The sequence below is a fragment of the Esox lucius genome, chromosome 22, assembly GCF_011004845.1.
Source record: "Esox lucius isolate fEsoLuc1 chromosome 22, fEsoLuc1.pri, whole genome shotgun sequence".
Lineage (NCBI taxonomy): Eukaryota > Metazoa > Chordata > Actinopteri > Esociformes > Esocidae > Esox > Esox lucius.
The window spans coordinates 14,586,470-14,611,264 of NC_047590.1; the positions used below are offsets into that span (position 1 = coordinate 14,586,470).

At 44.8% G+C, this 24,795-nt stretch overlaps 1 protein-coding gene across 2 annotated transcripts; it reads left to right on the forward strand.

Annotated features, from left to right (window-relative positions):
- Nucleotides 1-24,795, forward strand: LOC105023149 (DNA-binding protein SATB2). Of its 2 annotated transcripts, XM_010892108.3 has the most exons (12): nucleotides 1-502; nucleotides 6,174-6,389; nucleotides 7,284-7,481; nucleotides 10,116-10,242; nucleotides 11,847-11,970; nucleotides 13,016-13,118; nucleotides 14,628-14,678; nucleotides 14,785-15,374; nucleotides 16,079-16,303; nucleotides 16,617-16,775; nucleotides 20,754-20,948; nucleotides 23,332-24,795. In XM_010892108.3, exons 2-12 carry the CDS (start codon nucleotides 6,218-6,220, stop codon nucleotides 23,998-24,000), a joined length of 2,613 nt encoding a protein of 870 aa, XP_010890410.1. In that variant the 5' UTR covers nucleotides 1-502; nucleotides 6,174-6,217; the 3' UTR covers nucleotides 24,001-24,795. The 2 variants fall into 2 exon arrangements, with proteins under 2 accessions (XP_010890410.1, XP_010890411.1); XM_010892109.3 differs by lacking the exon at nucleotides 16,079-16,303.

The window sequence follows — 24,795 nt, forward strand, 5'->3', positions numbered from 1 at the left end:
TCTTTTGAGACACGATACGGGATAACCAACCGTCCGATTATTGGTTATCTTGCTGCGTCCACTATTTGTTTAGCCCTTCTATGCCTCCAGTAGTACAGACATTCCGAATTAATTTGCTGTTGATGGAAAGCATAGCAAGACATAAAGAGACAAAATCGGAAACTGGAGTTCTGCTCTAGTTCATCCCCTCCAGCGCAATAGGCTAGTCGATCTCAAACACGCGCAGGTCGGAACTTGAGGTCTCCCTCTCTCCACCCCTTCACACACAAAACACGCAAGCAAGCAGCATTTCCTATCTCCCTTGGCTTATCTGTCGTCCTCTCGCTCACGGTCTGTACTGCTTTGCTATCCCAGTCACGTAGAGCTCCAGTAGAAGAACCACCGAGCTCCGATCGACTTCTGCTCCCCGAAATAACCTCAAGTCCAGCCCTGGATTCAATACTTGTCATCAATGGACAGAGCTTTCTTCCAAACCAGGCGAGGTACAGACACCGCGTAAACAGTGAGTATAACTTGTTCACCCAATTATTTTTATTGTGTGTCAGAATTTGAGGCAGCTTCTTTAATAGGCAAGCCTATTAAATTACGAATGAAAATAATATTATATGTTTCAATGTATCACCGTGAAAATAAAAACCGATGACAATAGCGATATGTATATTCATATTTTGTCATAATTATTATATTCATAAATTATCGTTACAATTGTTAAAATGGTAATGAAATCAATGTTTCAACAATGTTCACACCTGCATAGCATACATAATTATAATTGTCTATTTGATATAATAATAGAATAATACAATTATCAGAGAGGTATGTTTTCAAGATAGTTCAAAAACTATCATTACCATGATATCAATGATTAGCGATTATTTTTATCATATATTTAGATTATACATGTAACATTAAGGTTTAAGATAATAATGATCTGTTCTACAATTTTACTATTATTATTAATATGATATGCTTACTGTTAATTGTAGTCTACATGTGCTGATTAAATGTAATTTGCAAAGAAAAACAAGGTCACTGAGTCTGTAGTTGGTGTTAATATTAGATATTGTCCAATTATAGAGCATATCAACATTTATTAATTAGCAATTGTTTATGCTAATTAGTGTTATATTACGCACTACATTTGTTTAAAAAAAAATCCAACATGCAGTTTCTTAATGAAATAAGTTTGCCTCTGATTGATTTATCTGGTTTTAGGACCGGTTTTGCGGATACAGATAAATTCTAGCCTAGGACAAAAAAATCTAGGTCAATCACCTTGACTACCTAGACCAGGCTAAATGAGTCCGCGAAACCAGCCCATAGTTTTAATTTAGAAGAGAAAAGGGCCTGGTGTCCGCCGTCTGATTGGCTGTAGGCCTATACTACTACATTTAAATGTTTTATCAGGACAGGTTACTTGTCAAATGCAGATATTTAAGCGCATTTAAACGTGTAGTGTGCCTATCAGTATGGCCTACGTTTTAGACCAAGAAAGAGAAACCTTAGCAAGTCTTCCACCATCAAGTAAATAGCCTCACCCTCCCCAAACCAAATGCCTACAACATTTACAAATTTGCTAAAAACGAACGCATACAATGATTGGACTTATTTTTCTTATCAAATTCTATTTAAGCAAGCAAGATAAATAACACGGTTGCTCTCCGCAAGTCTATTGTCCGCAAACATGTCAACAAATGTCAGAGCCGTCTCATCAGCTGTCTCATGCAGTTTTCTTTGGGATAAACATACTGTAACAAACAACTCAAGACAGTGCCCCATTATTTTTTAAAGGAAAAACACCGAAAAAATACTTCGCGCCCAATCTGAAAGCAGTAAAGGTTTCTCTGCAGTTGACAGACTAAGTGGCAGGGAAAAATAATAAAAGATACTCTGGCTATCTCCGCAAATGCTCTGCCTCAGATTTTCCTTAAATTCGCGGTAGGCCTATTGAGCATTTCATTTTAACCAGGTTTCCTTTTTTGTCATAGTTTTATTTTGTTTAAATAGTTTGGCTAACAAATATAACCTGACCGTTTACATGTTGAAATGCCAAACTGACTTATTCCTTGGATTTGGCAGTATATTTTCATTTCAATACCAATTTCTTGAGGGGAATGTCCCGTACTTCAGTTGCCTTAATTAGCCTATTACAGAACTAACAAAGTAGAAGGTATAGTAAAAACACACAAGTTGCGTCCGTATTACTATGAATCATGGGATATGTTTGTTGCAGAATCAGTTCTAAATAATTCTAACAAGGAAAGTGTAATCACACATTAACTTGTCGAAACAGCAAGTACTGATGGTATAGCAAATTCGAAAGTAAGTTTAAAAGTTAGCTTGTTTTTATAATGTTAATAACTGTACCATACAAAAATAAGGTCTGGTTTAATATGTGAGGCCGCTATGAACTCCACAGGTAAACCAATGTAGAAACCATTCTCATCTAAACATTTACATAGGCAAGGATTTGGAAATGTTATTAAATTCTATGTAACTACAATGTTCTTGCATTTCACTTTATTTGGTCGACCATTTCAATGACATAACAATATAGAAATACACTTATGGCAAGTAACTAGTGGTTTATTATAACCTGGGCAATTAAAATTGTTGTTGCCAGGTTTGTTTAAATCATTAGATGAAGATGGTTTAAACACTGTAATTATCGGTTGAGTTTATGGTAGCAGCCCATTAGTACAAGGTCACAATTTGGTTTCACGTTATTAACATGCATTAACAGGTGACTTTGAAATGTGTAGGTCAGGAAATAGTGCAACAAGATTATGTGCATAAACATCAATTGTTACACATGTAAAATAAACTTCTGTATGTGTAATAACACAGTGCTCATTCCGACTGTGTAATAACTGATTCTATAACAACCATTATCCGGTGAAGTTACACAGTAATACCTGTTTAATGATCATGTTGTTACTGAAGTTATAACTGCTTTACACTCTGAATTAGAGTTGGTGTATTTTACACACTATGGCTCAATTTCATATAAACCAACAACGCAGTGATTATTTCTGTGGCAATTCTTTTCCCACGGTCAAATAATATCACACTGAAATGAAATCCCAGAATGCCAGGTACATTATGTACTAGACTCCATTCCCGACCAGATGGTTCATTTTCAGTGTAACACCTTGAGGTAGACGAAAACAACATTGGCGTTGACATAACGGCTTTCATTCCTTTTCATCCATTGAGGTTGTGTTTAAAGTTGGAGCTAAACCCAAATGATCCGAACCAGTGTTGAGAGGTTTCTGGAAGAGAACATCATTAGAATAACTCCTGATGGTAAATACATCCCTTACTCACTACTGGGTGTTGAACCTGAAGGGTTTGATCGGGAATTACCACAGAGATCAGCCTGTGTTGTTGTCTCTTCCATTTGGCATCCATGTGTGTCCCTGAGTCTACAGTTATTCAGTGTGTGTGGTCTTTGTGTGTCTGCACTCTCCGAGTGTTCGAAGTGGTTTATCTGTGTGAGCGCGCCCGTGTGTGTGTGAGAGGTGTTTATTGAGAGTGTGTTGCCTTTAAGAGGTCGGGGTCAGCGGTGAAGTCCTTGTTAACGGGCGCTGCATCAGGTACCTCATAGTCTCGGCAGCGGCATTTCCAGTCATAATCAGGAAATAAAAGGACCGGAAGCAGTTCAAGCAACAGTTGTTATTGGGACGTAGGAACATATTCCAGCGGCTTTGAATCACGTTCTTTTAAAAATCGATTCCCTCATTTGTAATTTTACCCGCCCATCGAATTGTACACCTCTGCCCAGTTATAACGGCCACGCATTTTAATTTCAACAGTCTCAATGACCGATTAGCTGTAAGCAGACTGAGGGTGTTTGTTGGGAGCTGTTGATGTACAAAGAGCTGGCGACGGTTTTCACATACCAAGAGCTAGCGGCGGTGTTGACACACGACGAGATTCACTGTCAACGCTGCCACACACAATCCGTCAAGCCAAATGCATTCCGATTACTCCTGAGTTGGACTTTGAAGCAATCCCCCCCAACGTGGTGTTTGTGTACAGTACACAGGCGTAAATGACTTTTTTTTTTTTTTTTTTCTCACTCAACCTCTTGGAGAGTGTCAGATTCTGTGACACCAAATGACACCAATGACACCACCTCAAACATTTAAATGAAAATCTAATGTACATATCTCTGTAAAACAATGGAGACCCCGATCAAACCTTGATAGACAGACCTGAAAGACCACCAGCCCTTGAAAACATCTCAAATGCCACCAAATGCCACCCTACAACCTACACATAGCAGTACCCCATAGCTCGCTGATAAAAGTAGGATAGGATATATGTTCCATTTAGGACACGTCTCCGCTAGATAGTTAATCATTTCAATCAAATATGTTGGACAGAGAAAGGAGTGGAATAGAGAGTGACAGAATGTGTCTAGTCAAGAGCTGTTAAGATTTATACGGGTTTAATTACAAAATGCACGCCAATCGGACCCAACTATCCCACAGCGGGCTAGAGATCGAGGCCTCATAGGGTGACATGTGCTGCCTCGACCAGAAAGGACGGGAAGGGTGTGTATGGGGTATTGGTTCTGGTCCGTGTCTCTCTAGGTGGGGTCATTTTCAGTCGCACCTATAAAAATGTACAGCTGATTGAGATTTCAGGAGGGAGCGAGCGTGCTTGGAGAGTTAGTGTAGCTTTGTGCGGCAGGCCCTGTTTGAAACCAATCCAAGGATCTGGAACTGAGCATGAAAGGACACTGAGAATATAAAACATCCGAACTGCCTCATGTTGTTCGCAGTCCAGTCCGGTCTGCAGTAAAATGTCTTCAACCATGCAGTCCTGTTGGGAAAAAGGAGTCTGGTCTTTGCTTTGATACAGATGACAGGATTGCTCAGTTTTCTCCTTAATATAATATTACAGTATCGTGTGTTTTTTGAGTTTTTGCTTGAGTGGCGATTCATTTTGCATTTGTTTTATTGTAATACTGGTTTATTATCATGCCAGGGAAAAGCAGTGGTTGTGAAACAAACAATTCAGTCTGTGGTAGACAGACCACAGACAATTCCTCTACATCTACAAAGTTTCAACAGACTGGGGTTTAAACCTGGTTTCCCACGCATCATAAGACCACATAGGTTCACCAAGCTAAAGGCTGGGCTTTTTACTCCGTGAGCCAGGAAAGGTTATTCATCACAGGAGCTTGGTGAAGGGCATCCATTGTTTTATAGAGGTGTTACATTCATTACATTTTGACCTTAATCTCTTTTCAACTAAAAATATATATTTTCAACACATTTTACTAGTAGGAGATTGACCAACAAAACCCACAGGGCTGTGTCCTATCTGTTATGATTTTGCTGACACAGAGACTACATTTTATCATTCCACTATTTTCCCATAAAACAAAGTGACTGTATGTGGATTGTTGCTAATCGTGCAATATTCCACCGGTGAATGATTTGAATGTGCCATATTTACATGGCCTAATAGTGAGTCAAGCTATGAATCTTGACAGAACGGTCAACTATCACCCCAGATTTATGGTATAGCTTTTTCATTAAACAGTGGCCTTGAATGTCCTTCCTAATTGTTTAGCACACTGACTTTGGTGTAATGCAGAATAATTTAGAGTTTGCTTACAATCGCTTACATTATTTGCAGGAGTAAAGAGCCTGGTTATTTCCACCAGTTGCTGGGTTTGTATTTTGTTTGTTGTGGTTGTCTTTTTCTGCTCTCGTCATCTGTAAATAAAAAGTAATGTCTTCAATATGGTCGGGCTGATTGGTACTGGGGAGAAAATGACCATGCACTCATGTCTTTTCGCCTGTCGCGAAAAGTACTTTATTCAACATCATACTGAGATGAATGGAGTACTGTATGTACTCATCTGAGCTTTCTCTGTTGCAATGGAACCAATGGAATCATCCCCATAGTGCAAACCATTTGCTGCTGATTACTCTAGGGGGTGCTCAATCAAACGTTCAGCTTATCAAATAGAAAACTTTTTAACACCAGGTCTGTTTCAGAGGGGACATGCTCCGCACTGTTTACACTAGCAAGGCAGGCGCCAGTGGACAGCAATGTGAAATTTGACAAACTCAAAAGCAACCATGAACAAATGCCCCGTCTATTTTCTCTTTCCCACTAATCCCTCTCCCCTGGTCGCCCTTCCATGGCCACAGGTCCATACCCTCTGTTGAGAGCCCCTCCTGGAGGTTGGAGGGGGATGGAGCGCGGCGGTTCTGACAGCCCCTGTCTACGGGACAGCCCGGAGCAGAGAGGGGAGAGCCCGGATCACTGCGGACCCCCGCCTGGCAAGATGAGCCGCCTGGAGGTCAACGGGAGCCCCACAGCGCCACGCACACGCCTTAACGGTACCCCGTTACGGCCCCTCGGAGGTAGAGAAAGACAACGGAACGATACACACACAGACATACAATATTGGGACCCCCCCCCCCCCTTCTATTGATGACTTTAAGAATGGCTTTCTGCTAGTGTTAATGAGGGGGCTGTCTTTGAACGGGGGGAAATCAGACCCTCTTGTTAAAACCACAGCATGGCGATGAGGAATGGGCCACACGCATGCTCTCCCAGCACTGTAGTCCAAGGAGTCGTTCATGTAATGTATACACCAACACATACATGCCTCACACACACATGCTGCACTTATACGCACAAAACACACGCAGCTTCCTAGTGGAATGAGTTATTGGGATATAGCGTGCCTGATGAGACTCGGTTAGGAGTTAATTGGTTATTGCGCTGTCAGTGGCTTGATTGATTTCTTCAAATTACTACTCCTTGAGAAATAGCTGTATAGCTATGTGTCATGACTAACACAAATGATCCAATTATTCACTGGTGTCTTTTTTCCCTCCATAAAAGACGTCAGAATTATGTCCTTTTTTCTTATGTATACAGTCCATACTGAAAGCATTTGTACTGTTTGCGAAGTTCAGACGGTAATAGTTGGCATTACATTAGTATATCCCTGTCTTCCTGTCAAGCCTACAGGTTGGATTTGTCTGATTGGAAAGGTTGGTGGAACTCTCTCACCCTCTACTAACTCTCTTTCTCACCCTCTCTCTCCCTCTCTTCTTCCCCTATTTCATTCTCTACCCTCTCGGTCTTCTCCACCCCTCTCTTTCATCCCCCTATCCTTCTATCTGTCCCCGTTCCTCTTCATCTCCTCCCTCTCTTCCCGCTCATTATTCCCCTCTCTCCCCTCTCTGTCCCCCAACACCGTTTCTCTCCTATCTCCCCCTCTCTCCCCCACTCCCCTCCATCTCTAGGTCTGATGATCCCTGTGTACTGTGTGGTGGAGCAGCCAGATGGGGGTGTGTCTGGGGGTGGGATCACCGATGGGGAGGGTCGTAGTGACAGGCACGCTGAGTTTGTATTGGTTCGTAAGGACATCCTCTTCACCCAGCTGGTGGAGACTGCACTAGTGGCCCTGGGCTACTCACACAACTCTGCTGTGCAGGCCAGAGGTGAGTCATTAGGAGTGAGTGAGCGTGTGCTTGCATAAGTGATAAATGGGGACAGAAACATGCCCAAACTGGTGGTCAATCAGAAAAAGGAAACTAATGGGGAGATTGTTCTTGCCCCCGTTTTGAAGAATGCTGGCATTATAGGTTAAGTTTAGGATCAAGCCTTAGGGTAAGGTTACATTTTGGCATGAACGTTTTTGAGGTCATTTAGGTTAAGGTTAGGGTTAGTATAAGTTTAGGGTTTGGTTTAGCATTCTGATGAGAAGAAATAGAAATTTCAGTAGAAAGTCCTTTCAACTGTCATTTCCCAATTTAGATGGGTGTTTGTGTGTGAAAGAAAGGATCAAATATTTAAAACATTTTGAGCTGCATGCCATGCATTTATCAGCAAATATATGTCAGGCAAAAAATTACATTTGACAGATAATTTGAGTTCCAAAGGACATCTCGATAAAATTGTGACCTAATCCAAGAAATGTAACACTAAACCTCCACAAAAGTAAAACCAGAAAAGCATTCAGAGCCTAACATGACTGAAATGAACATTATAGCTCAAAGACGGCTAAAGGCCACATAACTGAGACGAAGAAAGGCAGTGAACCACATTGCATTCTAACCCTAGCCTGGAAATACAAAAACAAAAAAATCAAAATCTGGCAAAACAAAACCTGTTGCCCAATCTGGCAACACCCATAAACCCCTGCATTCCTCCCAAATGCATACATGTTATTTGAAACAAGCTTTTATGTTAAAGGAGTAATTCCTGGCTGACATTGGGCATTTTTTCCTTAAGTGTGGTTTAACCCAAAATTACACAGATATCTTTCTATTACTATCTTTCTGATTGAATTGTGTCCAGCATAACTTTGGTCCAGTTTTATTTTTAACTTCTCCACATCGCTGTATTTAAATAGGCCCTTTGTGGTAATTAAACAGGCGATTGTTTATTTAGATTACGTGTTTTATTCTTAAAGTAACTAACCAGTGTTTCCAAATTTCTATAAAATGTGACCTGAAATAACTTGCAATTTCAGTGAAATAGTTCTCCATTCAAAACATGGTAATTAAGTATGTTAAAGAAACTGCTATTCCGTGTTGGGAGGGTGTGGGCGAACCCCTACAATGGAATGGTGTGGGCGTATACCAGCCATAAAACATATTCATGCAAGTTGACCGCTGATTGGCCAGATCATCCTTCTCAGAAGTATTACATCATACTCCGAGGCATTTTTTGAAAGGTCTTGAGATGCAAGCTTGACGTGGGATTTTTTTAAATGTTTTTTTCCTTTCCAAATAATGCTTTGACAGCAAAAAAAATGTATATAGTGGGAATGTGTTAACAATATATTAACTATTAAAAGGAAGGTTTTCACTTGGCAGAAATTAGAATTTCCTTGAAAATTTGTTAGCTAGTCATCATTTCAATTTCGTAAAAATCAAAACAATAATTTAAAGTCTATATCCCGATTCCTGGCAGTAAAATCTAATTCGGTGGCAATAAATACATTCATACTTAGTGCCTGTTGATGCCATCATCAGTTGTCAATTGATTAGTCATCATTTATAGTCCAGTGTAATTTTGCCTGTAGCACTTCTACACATGTAATGGAAAAATACACACACCATCACACACACACACACGCACGCACGCACAAACACACACACGAACACACACACACACACACACACAAGCACAGATCGAGGTTGGCAGGCAAGGAGTGGTCTGTGTCTGGGTTTGATTACCCAGATCCTAATGCGATTAACCCTGTTTAGTTTTGGAGTTCCAGCCTTGGTCTTGGGGAAGGCCAGGAGAATGTGTCTGTGTACACATCCCCGGATGGATTTCAGACGGAGGGGTGGTGGTGGTGGGGGGGGGGGGGGGGGGGGGGGCAGAGTGGGGCAGGCGTGGGCCTGGGGGAAGTGTCTCATCGTCAAACTTACAGGACGAACTGTATACTTTGGTCTTTTCTTTGGTTTATTGAACCTGTGTAGACAAGCGGCCATGGAGTCTGAAATCACTGTCACTGGGTCCCCTGTCTTCTTTCTCCTCTTCATCTGTAATCTTAAGACCCTTTTTATGGTTCAGCTGTAAGTCAGAAGGGAAAAGGTGCCCATTAAAAATGACCCCAAGCTCACTTCCACCCATTCTCTGTTGACCTAATACTCTCCTGTTCTTGGATCAAGATACCTCTCAGAGTCCTCCGTATGAAATGGTGTCTCTGTCTGTTTGGGTCGATCAAGCAATCATTAATCTGTTTTAATGGGGGGGTATTAATTGGTCACACGCAATCCGTAGCCTTGACCTGTCAGGGATGTCTCTGCACGTAAGCCCCTGCTATAAAAGGCTCTGCTGGGTCTCTATTGGCACTTAATAGTTGTGGGGAATCAGGCCAGTGCCTCTTCCCCAGGCTGATAAGACATTAATAGATAACACTTTATCACTCTTTATCGTTCATTGTTAAACTGGGTTTTACAGCCGGTGAGGAAAACATACGAACATTACACGGATGGTTTCACATGCATGTATGACCATGAACTGGCACACACACAGACGCACAGACACAAGCCACCACACAAACTGGAAGCGGCAGCATGCTGATGACCTCACTGTTCTGCTTCCCCATCTCCTTCAAGGCATCATCAAAGTGGGCCGCTGGAACCCCATGCCCATCCACTACCTGACTGACGCACCAGACGCCACCGTGGCCGACATGCTGCTGGACGTCTACCACATGGTCACCCTACGCATCCTACTGCAGAGGTCAGTAGGTCAAAGGTCATTGGAGTAGGTGTGTGTTTGCATTTGTGTCAAAGAGAGAAGATTTCAGAGAAGATTAATCGGGATATATTTAAAGGAAAATGCCAAAAGCTGCTCACTCCCATATTCCTTCACCTAGATATTTGATTAACCAGGAAAAGACCGAACCAGGAACATACCATTTTGCATTGGGGACAAGGCTGGAGCTCTGCAGGATGAAGCCAGCATGTTCCTACAAGCCATGAGTATCACACGTTCCTTATGAACGTGTGATCCTCCCCATCTACCATCTTAATGGTACTGGCGGAGGCTCCCATGTAAATAATGTCACTATTAACCAACAGTTACAATTTTACCTGGCACAAGATCCCTGCCTGACAATGAAAAAGAAAATTTGATCAAAAAATTTAAACTCAACTATAAAGAAACTTCAGTTTCTCTGCCAAGAATTCAAGGAACTGAATAAAATGTACATTTTCATCTAACCAGATGCTCAGTTAGCCAACTTACAATCCATTTAAAGATAACATCTGTAGATGACTCCACTTGTCTGCTTCGATTTTGGAAAAAACATGCAAGTCTTTCTGCCTTTTAGCACTAGTTGCGAATGGACTAGGTGTTTCTGAATGTCCTCAAAAGTGATTTGCTAATCCTGAAAGGCAAGTCGCAGGAATAAACAACTGCCTCATCAGAGTGGATATCGAATTTTGCAGGGTTTACATTTCTTCCATCATCATACTTATTACAGAGATGTAGTCATGGAACCCGTCCAACAGAGCCAGAACCTATTTCAAATGTACACAGCAGCAGGGCATGGTCTACGGCAGGCGTGTCATTCCGTAGTAGGCTTGTTTTTCCATGGTTCTTGGGGTCCAGTTATGACCTAGGCAACTAGGTGTGGGGAGGCCATGCCTACTGGTTTCGGACCTAAACCGACTGACACTTGGTCCTTCATGGTGTGAGTGGGACACCCGTGGTCTCTAGTGTCAAAAGCTTAATAAAAAAATTATAATAAGGGCAACATAATGTTGTTTTTTGTCCTATGCGTCCTGAATATCACAAATTGCCTTGGCCACCGCTGAGATAATGTTGAGTAATATGTTCTGCTCGGATTACTTTTGGAATACGCTGCAGTTTAATGGAAGAAAATACTTCAGCTGAGCGTTCGCCAGGTTTCCCCGAAAACCTCAGCGAGTGCAGACAGTTTAGATATAGGGCGGAAGTAATCCAACTGGGATGGACTAGATCACTGCATTCAGTCACTTATCAACAGTGACTGATGGTGATATGTTTGTATATAATAATGTTTGTTCAACAGTGTTGCCATGGTACTATCACAGCATACGGCCGTGACACACCCCTATAGCGATAGGAGTAGACTATTAGGAGTAGTCTTGCTATCATTAAGGCCACTGTTTTAATATGAGGTTTGCTGGTACCAGCCACAGTATGACAGGGCAAGTTTAAGTCAAACAGGAAGTGACGGTTGTGTTCGTTAAGAGACCAAGGGTAAGAAAACGGTCTGAAACCGAGGGACCGCGTCAAAATAGAGACAGTTTGTGTTTTTTATCCATTGCATATCCTGACAAAAACACCTGGGGTTCCAGCTTTGCCAGGCTGGAGGATCTGCCGTCAGAACAGTGGAACCACGCCACGGTGAGGAACGTCCTTAAGGAGCTGCTCAAGGAGACCAACCAGAGTTCCCTGGCGAAGGAGTGCCCTCTTTCTCAGGTAGTGGGTCTTGTCGTCTTATGTGGTGCATCTTGTCGTGTATCTTCGTTATAACAGCAGAAGCAATATGGCTTATTGCCTGTTTTCTCTGTGTTCAGTCTTAAAGTGCACGCGTATTGAATGACTGAACTTGGTTTGGTACACCAAATGTGGTTCATATTGGCGTTTTATTACACTCAGTACTGTGTGGAGTTGCACACATACACACAGCAACACACACGCATCAAATTCATTCCATGCTAGCATGTAATTCGGTGCTGCTGATTTATGTACTCAGTCATGATGTAATTAGTCATTAAGCAAAGTATGTGGGTGGTGCCTCAATCAATCATCATTACTTTTTATGTTTAATTAAGCAGACGGTCTCATCCAGAGCATTAGGGTTTCGCACATCGACAGATATTTCACCTTGTCAGTTCAGGGATTCAAACCAGCAACTCTTTGGTTACTGGTCCAACTCTGTAAGAATGTGGAGAGTTCAGTGTGTGTGTCAGTGTGTTTAATTTACGGTTTACCTGTGTGTGAGTGTGAGTGAGTGAGTGAGAGACAGACAGACCAGTCAATTACAGTACCAGTCAAAGTTGGTGGGAGTGTTCTAACTTTTGACTGGTACTGTAGTTGTAATGTTGATTGATTGTGTAATGTTTACCCCATGTTTACTATTTATTATGGTAGAAGGATGATCAACAGGCAGTCATTCTGTAAGAAATTCTGCATTCAGTCACTTATTAAAACACATAGAAAAGAACACACCATTGCTTTCAATGAGGATTTTATTTTTCCCCTGTCTGACTGGTCTTCATCGTCTTCTAAAGATTTTGTAGCATTTTAGAGGGACACAGAAGACAGTCATATTAGATACTATATTGTTAAGAATGTGGTCATAGCAACTTCTAGCGCCAATCGTAGAACAGTTAGGGGCACATAAACATGAATCAAATAAAAAATAAGGAACACTGCAGGTGTGTTTGCTTGTTTTAATGCATTTCTAACACTTTCATATCCTCCTTTCTCCATCTATGAATCTATATATCTATCTCACCAGAGTATGATATCTGCAATGGTCAACAGCTCCTACTACGCCAATGTGTCCATCTCCAAGTGCCAAGAGTTTGGCCGCTGGTACAAGAAGTATAAAAGGATCAAAGGTACAGTCTGGCCCCTGTTGAATCAGCCAATTGCATGTCTTCCTCTGCCTCTCTTCCAACACAACATTTGTCCTTGGCTGGGATCCGCGCTGAAGTTCACTGAAGTGGCCCTAACTTCTATGGGTCTTTCTTAGAGCAGACAGCAATCGTCGGCTCTGGTGTGCAGGGGGGCCTTATGCAAGACTCTGGGCGGGTACTGAGAGGAAGGACTGCTCTTGGCCAAGCATCTGAGCTGTTTTAACTACACCACAAAACACCCAAGAGGAAAAGCAACCAAACTATTGTCCTCTCGGACAATACGATGTGACCAAGAATGACCGACACACAACTGTAGATGAGTCATCCGGCGTTTTCCGTCCTGAGGTGACCCTCGGCAGTGTCTAGCAGCGTGGAAGGGTGGGCGGTGTCAGAGAGACAGCTCTATAGAGATCATGACGCATGGTTCACATTATCCTTTAATGTCACCCTTAATATAGCAGAGAGAAAACTAAACACTCTCTGCCTCTAATCAGATGCAGCCGCCAGCCACTCAGCACTGGGAGATCCTCTTACAGACACGCCCATGTATGAACACACACGTCTCTCCGCTGCCCCCCCCCCCCCGATCTGCTCTTCAACCTCTCGGCAGACCACGTACCCCCACCGTACACCCGTCCTCCACGGTTAAACAGTGTAATTCCACCATGGAGGCAGATCAAAGTTGACACCAGAGCCCAAACACGGAGAGAAATGTGGGTTAAGTGGGAGAGGAGATGGTAAAGGCTGCCTGTGGTCTGACGGGGGACTGGGGGGGGGGGGGGGGGGGGGCTGTGGGGGGTGAGAAAAGGAGGGCGGGAGGGAAGGAGAAAGGGCGGGAGGGTTGGAGAAAGGGGGTGAGTTCAGGCTCCATGCAGCCAACAGCATTAGTTCTGCTCCGCGGTCCCCAAAGACAAACAGAATGCAGACCTCCAGATGTGGTAACACGAGGAACAGAGGTTTCCATTGGATTAGTCGAGTTGCCTCAGTATCTGATTGGAAGCTCTGATTGTCAGTCCATCAATGGTAATGAACTTTGCTGTTGATGCTAACTGCAAAGATGGAAAGATGGTTGGAAGGACAAAAGGAAGGGTGTTAGGTAATGCTGCATAACTTACCTATTGCGCATTATAAATGGGACGGTTGGAATCCTGAATTCTAACTGGCTGAAAGCTGTGGTATATTATAACAAATACCATGGGTATGACATCACATTACTTTTTACTGTTCTAAATTAATTGGTAACTGGTTTATAATAGCAATAAGGCATTTCAGGGAATTATTGCCAGTACCCCATACATGAGTGCTGTGCCAAGGCAATGTGCAATGTTTTATGCCAAAGAACACCTCTTATAGGTGGTATATTGGCTATAAACCACACCTGCTCGTAACCTTTTTCTTAGATATAATACACAATATGTGTGCAATGTTGTTAGCAAGTAAATTAAATATATTTAAAATAATATTTAAAATGATATCATGACTTCACTACAGGAGAATACCTGGAGAAGATGTGGTCAGGACGGGATAAAGCTGATATTAAAGGTGAGTTCAAGGAAACATCCATTACCTGAACATAGAATGTTTCAAATACGGCAGTGGGAGTATTTGAGGCCTGTCCTTACCCCTGTGTCTGTTTGTCTACCTTCAGTGGAGAGAGACAGCACATTTGACGTGTGTGTCCTGGGACAGCGTCCCCCTTCTCACCTGACCCCACCCACCCAGCATGGAGGCTTACCCCTGAAAGGTGGACCAGGGGACCCCCAAACTCCTGCCCAGCAACAGGCTCTGCCCCGTCCATCCCAGCAGCACTCTCCCTCGCCTCACAGCCAGCAGCGCCACCACAGCCCCCCGTCGCAACGTGACCAGGCACCCCACACCGGCCCTCCCACCTCTCTTCAGCCCCTGCTGGGCCCGGGCGGCCTCCTCTCCCCCCAGCTCAGTCCCCAGCAGGTCAGGCAACAGTTGGCCATGGCCCATCTCATCAACCAGCAGCTCGTCGTCAGCCGCCTGTTGGCCCACCAGCACGGTCCGCAGGCCCTCAGCCAGCAGCAGCACCAGCAGTTCCTCAACCACCCGCCCATCCCACGCTCCTGCAAGGCCCCAGGGAGCCTCTCCGACCCCGGGAATCCGTCGGCGGTGGAGGTCAGTCCGGACATCTACCATCAGGTCAGGGAGGAGCTGAAAAGGGCCAGCGTGTCTCAGGCCGTGTTTGCCCGGGTGGCATTCAATCGTACGCAGGTGATTGTCCATTTCTACCCTTCTTCTTCTAAAGACCCCCCCGCGGAGCAAAGTTTAACTTAGTAAAAGATACTCTGCAAGTAGAAAGCACAAAAGATGTGTAAATTGTGGAATTAAAAGTGATGTGTCACACATTAATGTAGAAAAATGATGTAACTTTCAATTATTCTGGCTTAGATATTAATTAGTATGAGTGATTTACATCAATTGATCATCATATTAGTAATTCAACAAGGGAGAAAGAATTCAACCGACAATAATTCAAGAATTCAATTTTACAATAAAAATCCTCACATAGCTACATTCTATGTATGTGTAACTGTTCTTGGCAAATAAAAAATATTCAGAATCTATGACTGTATCCAATGAAGCTTGTACATTGTTTATAATTTGGCCTTGATTAGGGATCTGCCTAAAAAATTGCATATGTAACATAAGGATTCTGAAAGCTGAATATAATATCATTACACTGATATTGACTAATAATGGGTAGCTCAAAACACTGAGATACAGACATTCATACATACAGGAAAACGAGTCACTGTTCTTTGCTCAAATGAAGGTTTTCGACACATTCCCTTGGAATAGAGGAAAAACGTGGGCCACGAAAACTGTGAAACAGGAAGCGTGTTAGAGAGGCAATGAGAGAGTTAAACAATGAAAGAGTACTTGGAGGTTCTAAGAGACGTGTCTGTGTGTCTCAGGGGCTACTGTCTGAAATACTCCGTAAAGAGGAAGACCCTCGCCAGGCCTCCCAGTCTCTCCTGGTCAACCTCAAAGCCATGCAGAACTTCCTGAACCTCCACGAGAGCGAGCGAGACCGCATTTACCAGGAGGAGCGTGAACGCAGCATGAACCCCAACCTCAACCTAGGCAACCTGACCCCAACCAATCAGAACCACAGCTCCTCAGGCCAGCGAGTCACACAGGTACACGCACACACACACACACACACACACACGCACGCGCGCAAATACATCAGAGAGGCATCCGCATCATGGAAGATGTTCAGTCGGGCAGAACGATGATTGCGTTTGCTACAGCGTGCGCTACTGAACAGGATCCATGCACACGGCGTTACGACGCATACACAGGAGGTCGCAGGCAGACAACACTAGCCACATCACAAACGCTCATGCCGGTACACACACAAACAAACGTAGGACGACATCTCTCCAGGGACCCAGTAAGCTAGAAGATTAGCCTGGCTTGGTTACTAACCCCCTCCCTCCTCAATTACAGCCCAAGCCCCCAGTGACCCTGATCAGTGCCGAGCTGCCCCTGAAACTGGAATCTCTGGTGAACATCACCTCAGGGATCTATGATGAGATCCAGCAGGAGATGAGGAGAGCCAAGGTTTCCCAGGCCCTATTCGCCAAGGTGGCGGCTAACAAGAGCCAGGTCAGTCATCACATGCCATCCTGTTCATAGAGGGCCTTTGGAAAAGTATTCAGACCACTTCACTTTCTCAACATTTCCTTCAGTTATTGATTTCATTTTGAATTTATTTGAATTTCTGTCCTGAATCTACACAAAATACCCATAATGACACATAAATTATTTATTTTTTTGACTTTGGTACAGATTTACATTAAAACATTTATATTGTATATATAGTAGTCAGAACCTTTATTCAGTACCTTGTAGAAGCACCTTTGGCAGCTTCTTATCACAGTCTTCTTTGGTATGCCTCCATTAGCTTTGCATACCTGGATCTGTGCAGTTACTCCCATTCTTCCTTGTAGATCCTATCAAGCTCTGTCAAATTGGATAGGGAGTGTCTGAACTGCGATCCTCAGATTTCCCCACAGATGTTCAATCAGGTTAAAATCCGGGCTTTGGCTGGGCCTCTCAAGGACATTCACAGAGTTGTCCCAAAGACACTCCAGTGTTGTCTTGGCTGTAAAATGTATCTCACCCCTGTTTGACATCCTGTGTCCACTGGATAAGGTTTTCTTTAAGGACCTCTCAGGTTTTTTTGCTCCTTTCATCCTTCTTTTAATCTTGACCAGTCTACCAGAACCTGCCGTTGAGATATACATCCCCATAGCATGATGCTATGACTATCATCCTTCACCGTAGGCATGGTATTAGCTAGGTGAGCGGTACCTTGTTTTCACCAGACATAGTGCCTGGCATTCAGGCCTAATGGTTGGATTTTGGTCTCATCAGACCAGAATATCTTTTTCTCATGCCCTCAGAGTCCTTCAGGTGGCCTGTCATATTTTTTTTTACTCATGGGTGTCTTCTGTCCAGCCACTCTACCATATTGGACTGATTGATGAAGTGCAGCAGAGATGGTTGTCCTTTTGATAGGTTCTCACATCTCTGCACAGAAATTCTCCAGCTCTGTGAGAGTGGTCATTGGCTTCTTGGTCACCTTCCTGACCAACGCTTAGTTTGGCCAGACAGCCAGCTGTAGGAAGAGTGTCATTGATTCAAAATGTTTCAGATTTGACAATGTTGGAGCCCACTATACTCCTTTGAGTTTTTAATGCTTTAGAATGTTTTCATAACCCATGCCTGGACAGAATTTCATCTCAGATGTCTATATAGTTCTTTGAACGTCATGGCCTTGACATGTACTGTGTGAGACCATGTATAAGTGTGAGACCTTATATACGCTTATGTCCTTTTAAAATCAAATCAAAGAATGATCAAATTACACAGGATGCGTCTGAGCTCAATTTGAATTAATTTGTTATGGCAAACCGTCTGATGAACATGAGATTTTCGTTTTCAAGAAATTGGCAAACACTGCTAAAACATTCTAACTTTATGGGGTCATATTGGGGTATTGTGTGTATGTTGATAACAACATTGTAATTTTATAAGTTATATATTATGTCTGTTACACAAACAATGTGAAGAAATGTGTCTGAATACTTTCCAAAGTATATACCTATATGTAAATATATATTAGAATATGCAATTGGTGTCCCAAGTCTGGTCATCAATTGCATACACAGTCAGTCGACATTTTAGAACTTTAACACCTCTGAATTGCAGAGCTGTGGGCAGCTGCCACATTGGGCTTTATGGGAGCAATTTAGGCAAATGTTTCACCTTTTTGGCTCGATGATTCGATAGGGCAGATTTTCAGTCACGGCCCAATGCCCCTAGCTGCAACGCTATCTGTCCAGACTATCAGTCCCTGATTAGAGGGCTAGAATACAAATAGCATTATTCTGGGATCCGCAGCCTGAAGTTGACAACCACTGTCCTAAACGACTGCAATGGAATGGCATTCAGACACACAGGAAGTATATAGTGAGTCAAAATGCAGCAAAAGAGTTGTGGGCAAACAACATGCTTGTGAGAATGAAGGAAAAGAGATGATATAAGTTGTAACATAGTGAGGACCATAGAGGGCTTTCACAATTTTATATTATAGGTATTTGGTTGGGATGTCGAAATTCATTGGCTGGTACCTCCTGATGATCTATAGCATCTGACTGGTAACCAAATGGTGGCAAGATCAAATCCTCAAGGCGGCGAGATGAAAAATGTGTTGTTTAGGCCAGTTAACCCTAACTGCTTCTGTAAGTTTCTCTGGATAAGAGTGAATGCCTAATGACACAAGTAATACCCTTTCTGGCCGCATTCTATCTGTGTGACATGCATCTTTCGCTCTAATGGGTATGCGTGACGCACATTGCTGAAGCAGGCGAGTGCATGGCGCCCAACGTCCGTTTTGCTGCAGGCATTTATCAGTGGAGCCAATGCCCCACGAAAGGCCTGTGTACGGCACAGCCCAGAATCCATAGCTACTGATATATGAAAGAAACAGGACGCTCCGTAAGAATGTGTAATTATCCATAAACAACCATAATACACAAGCTGTGTACTAATGTGCAGGCCCACACACGCTCCCAAATTCACGCATACTTTCACACAATGGAAAAATACGAATCCTGCCGGCTTGATGAATTGTGGTCAGTTTGATGGGGTGGGGGGAGGGTAGATAAAGAGCAGGCGGTGGTTGGTTGGGGCTGCTACGTACCACGGGCTGTGGTATCTGATTGTCAGCGCCTGTGGCGTACTGTCACGTCTCCGTGGGCAGATAAACAATATGGGCGTCCCGGGCAGAGCAGAGATAAAAGGATCAGCACGCAAGCCAAAGGAGTTGGATTACGTGTGTGTGTGTGTGTGTGTGCTGGGTTACTCATCTGTATGTCCTTAACTAATACTTTGTGTACGTTGTGCGTGCATGTGAGCACGTGCAGTTGTATGGTAAAACGCGCGCATGTGTTCATGGTTTTGCTGTGGTTATCAAAGGGTCTCCTTCCAACCCGTGCCCTCCTCATTTGTTTACTTTTGAGTCACAAGGCATGGTGGGATGTCGTGGCTACTGGAGATAGTCATCTAGGACTGGGATGGGCTAAGATGTTAAAATGTCTTATGGTCATGAATGACTGGGGTGGGCAAAAATATGATAACAGGTGTTATGCTGCCTGTGTATTGTTATTCACATTCCCTCCTCTTGGTCCAGGTGAGTATGACAGAGAGACCACTATTCCACTTTGATTATTTGCCTTTGTGTGACTGCTATTAGACTAGAGACATTAGTTAGTTGACTTTTGAGGGTCTCTGGTCAGATAGAACGAGTTCCCCCGAATCAGAAGGAAGAAGACAAAAATAGACTGGTATTGTTGCCGTGCGGTTTCAGCTTTGACTCCGTGCGAACGCACGCGTGTACTCGTTTTTGTGGGCACGGCCTCCTACAGGCATGGCTCTCAGTGAGGGGTCACGGCTCGGTGACCCCATCTGGCTGCCTCTGCCTTTGGCCCCCTCCGGAGGTTCGGATGGTGGGAGGGAGAGTGATGGGAAGGAGAGAGGTAGAGGGGGAGCACTGATCAGGTTATTAACACTGGTTACTGGAGGAGGCTGTTCACAAACAACAGCTGGTGTCAGCGCCTGGGCCAGTCTAGCGGAGATAATCAAATCTTTCCTCCCTCTCTGTCTGTCTCTCTTGCTGTATGAGTCTCTGTCTCACTCTGTACTGTTTTTTTGTCACTCCCCCCTCTATCTCGCTTTCTCTTTCTCAGTCACTCTCTCAGTCCTACTCGCTCTGTCTTTTTATCTCACCCAGGGGTGTAGAATTACACCCCTGGGATCCATTGACCCTGACACCCCCCCCCCCCAAATGCCGTTGATCTCAGCCCTGTAGTACTTTCACAGGCCACCTTAGATTGCTTCCCTCATCCACTTTTTACATGCCTCTACATCCTTTCCCTCTTTGCCCTCGTGCCCCATTGTTCCATTGCTCTGTGCTGAAATGACCCAAGGAACACGGCAAATTCAGTGATCAGCTCGTCTTTCTTTCCCTCTCCCTTCCACCCCTCCCCCTCAATCTCTCTCCTACCTCTCCCTCCTCAGGGATGGCTATGTGAGCTGCTGCGCTGGAAAGAGAATCCCAGCCCGGAGAACCGGACCCTGTGGGAGAACCTGTGCACCATTAGACGGTTCCTGTCCTTGTCCCAAGCTGAGAGGGATATGGTGTATGAGGAGGAGTCCAGACACCACCACACAGAGAGGCTGCACACTGTTCTCCACATGCCTGCAGAACCACAGGTGAGAAGCACGAGGGGTGACCCCTGGCGAGCAGATCATCGGGAAATGCCCTGGGTGGTTTTATTCTTGTTTTTCTTTCAAATTACATATTGGACACAATTGCGGCTGTAGCTAACCAAAGAGTACGCGAGGTAAAAGAATACACCCATCGCCACAGTTCCTCCAGTACAAAAACAACCGGCTGTTAAGTTGGCCACATGGTTGACCGGAAACAGGCTTATGGAGGGTGCTTTTAAATGTACATTTAACTAGGGGTTTCCACGGGCAGTTGACTATGGTAAGTTGAAAACCAGCCATCTCAAAAGTCTGTCCTCCTCTGCCTTTTTCTTGTTTTAATAAATAAGCATCTTGGGAAGGAAGTTGTGGTCACGCCATGAACACATTCCTCCGCTGCTCTCCTAGAATGCCTGGGACCCAAGCAGGGACACAAAAGCTGCTAAAAATATCAACCCTCATCCTCACTGATGGCGCCTAGAGGACAGGCAGACAGACAGATTGACAGGAAGACAGAGAAGCAGATGGATAAATAGACAGGCAGACAGACAGGGGCAAACACACAGGGAAGTAAGCAGGCAGGCAGAGGAGCCGACAGGCAGATAGACAAGCAGGCAGACAGATAGACAAGCAGGCAGGCAGAGGAGCTGACAGACAGGCAGGCAGAGAGAGAACGTCCATATGATGTTGATCTGTGGCTGTGGGCCCTGCCTGCTTCAGACCGACAGGGTGGTACTGCGGCGGTGTCTCTCAGCTGTATAGGAGGGCTGTGTGTGGATGCTGCTGCCCTGTCTCTCTGGATGCTTCGCCCCCCCACCTCCCTCCCAAGACCCCCCACCCATGTCTGCACTCTACATCCCTCCCACACACCCCCAGTCTCCACCACACGACACACATGTGTCCCAGCTGTGTGCCCCCCCCCCCCAACACACACACACACACACACAGTCATAAGAACAGACAGACACACACGCACACACAAATGTCAGAACACGCACACACGCTCACCAAGAGCACTCCCACACAAACAAACACGAGCTCACACACACAGATGAATGTAAGAACACACACGCATGCGAACAAACAGAGGAAAACATTTCAGACAATTAATTACTCCCAAAAAACACACCCCTTTTTGGTATACAGTGGAGGCGAAGTTATGCGGAAAGCTGATTTATGATCATTACGTATTAATTAATGTGTTAGTAGGGCCTTCGGGGGCAATGACACTGCCATTTCCTCAGCCCCCACCTCCCGCTCCCCCCCCCAGCATCTGTCCGTACCCCAGGGGGGCCCTCCCTAACCAAGACAGATACATAATTCAGACCTGCTATCACTCTTTCATGCGCTCCTCACCGCTGATTGACTTTGCCTGATGAAAGTCGTCTCACCCGTGGAGTGTCGCATCCAAATCAGGGGTACTACTTTGGAGACGCGTGTCTGCCGTTGGGGCCTTGATCAGCGGTTATAAGAAGGAGTGGCTGGATTGATCGTTAAAGTGTCTCAAGGACAGTGGTCGGACGCCTTGGGAAGTTTGCTTTTTGGGGTAGAAAATGAGTATGTAATTTAATGCGGCCAGGCACACCCATGTGTGTGTGTGTGTGTGTGTGTGTGTACACATGGGTGTGTGTGTGCACACGTATGTAAAAAGTTCTAGATAATTTGTCCCTTTTTTTTTTTTTTACTTACCTCCTACACCTTTCCCCCCGGGCCCACTACCAGTTTCCTAAACTGAGTCAGCCACTTCCAATCATGTTTGTCCATTTTAAAATGTCAGAAATAGACAAGGCGGCACGAAATGAGAAGCCCACACATTTCCTACAGAGCAAATCGGCCGCCCCCACCAGCCCTCTCCATGGTCTGCTCTAACCTCAATATTATTTGAAACATAGCCTGTTATTATTGAAGGGGAAAAAGAATGACTATTATCTTTATTTAGGCCCTTTCATTTCCCCGGACCACAGATTTATGGGTGCAGCATTCCAGTGTTTGGGCGTTCAGGCACCCCACCCTTTTAATAGGCCCAGCGGAGGGGAGAGCGATAGGCCCGGGCTGTGATCCTGTCTGTATGGTCAATGGGGTCTATGCTGTAGTACTGTCACGCTGACCCCATAGAAAGCCAGCACAATACAGTAGGCTGGTGCTAAGCGGGAAGGGTTTCATATGCCGTTGTTTTCTATTACCCTGTACGAAACTGCCCATGAGAGATTTGGAAATAGATTTTTCGTTTACTACACGCTCGCGTGTATCATATTGTTATACGTCAACTTGCAGAGTGTGGGTTCACAAGAGCACGGCTGAACTGAACGTAGAGCGTGGCCGGGTTTCCAGGTTGACAGCATGGTCTGATGACATTCAACATGACACCTCCTCCTCCTTTTCTCGCCAGCCACTCCACCGGCAGCCCTTACAGCCTCGGAAGGAGCCGCCTCCGTCTCCGATGCAGGAACCCCCACCCACCTCCATGACCGGGCCCAGGGGCCAGGACCCGGATGGCACTCAGGGCAGGGACGACGGAAGCGTGAGTGGCGGCTCCAGTGGCGGCTCCAAAAAACAGAGGTCCCGCACTCGGATCTCTTTGGAGGCACTGGGCATCCTGCAGAGCTTCATCGGCGACGTAGGCCTCTACCCGGACCAGGAGGCCATTCACACCCTGTCGGCCCAGCTGGACCTGCCCAAGCACACCCTGGTAAAGTTCTTCCAGAACCAGCGCTACCACGTCAAGCACCATAACAGCACCTCCCAGACGAGCGACGCGGGCGAGGGTGAGGCGGGGGAGGACAGGGACGGCGAGGGCGGGGACGGGGCCGAGTACCGCGGCGAGGAGCCGCTGTCTGGGTCCGAGAGCTCTGAGATGGCAGAGTCCAGCGAGGACGGACGGGCCACTTCCGAGGAGGTGTACCAAACAGACAGAGAAAGAGGACAAAGAGGAGAAGGAGGGGGACTGGAGGAGGAGGAGGACCCGCACAATGGAAAAACCTCTGCCCCCCAGCCTGCCTCCCTACCCACGTATACGTCCCCAAAGAGTCCCCATGTCTCTAGAGAGCACCAGAGATAACTACTTTGGACCCCTAGAGGAGGGAGAGACAAACTACTCCAGGACACAGGGTGGAAGGATGAATGGACAGACTGAACGGGGGAGAAAGGATGGAGGGACTCAGACAGAACAAGCAGAATCATGAGTCTTGTACTGAAGACTGTGAGGACGGCTCATGCAGGCTGCACTGCAGAGCTTTGGGTGGAGCAGCAGATCCCAACCGCACAACAGTGGTTGGGGTTAAGGTCAGAAACATAGAGATAGATAGAGGACACTTCCCTGTCTGTTTCCCGTTATGGATTCTGTAAACGCACAGGAAGCACCAAGGGCTTCCGCTGTTTTAATTCAGTCTATTGGGGGGGACTTAATTGGCTGATCACTTCTAATGACCCAGTTTGATATGATGACAACTAGGTCACCAGGAGGGATCAGCCCAAACAGTTGAAAGTCCCCCCTAGTTGACTAGATTGAAACCATGTTTTTTCTGAGAAATACCCTCTATCCATCTCTACTGTGACAGGTAGGGATACTGAAAAGACAACAGAGTACCTCAGAATGAAAGAAAGAGATGCACTCTGGGTAATGTAGTGCTAGACACTGACAGGCTGCTGTTAGAACAAGCTCAAAGTAGTCCAGAAAGCACCCAAAAAACATCAAAATGTTTGGAAAATTAAAAGGGCTTTAAATAAAATTGGCACACCTAAGGAAAGGTAGAAAAATAACACCTGCTGACATAGGCTATTGTACAGTGGGGAGAACAAGTATTTTATACGATTTTGCAAGTTTTCCTTCTTACAAAGCATGTAGAGGTCTGTA

Bases quoted from the DNA above. Each gene is read 5' to 3' on its own strand.
- LOC105023149 (XM_010892108.3), top strand. From the start codon at position 6,218: ATGGAGCGCGGCGGTTCTGACAGCCCCTGTCTACGGGACAGCCCGGAG. The intron at 6,390-7,283 runs GTAGAGAAAGAC...CTCCATCTCTAG, and splicing joins CCCGTTACGGCCCCTCGGAG to GTCTGATGATCCCTGTGTAC. The intron at 13,119-14,627 runs GTACAGTCTGGC...ACTTCACTACAG, and splicing joins GAAGTATAAAAGGATCAAAG to GAGAATACCTGGAGAAGATG.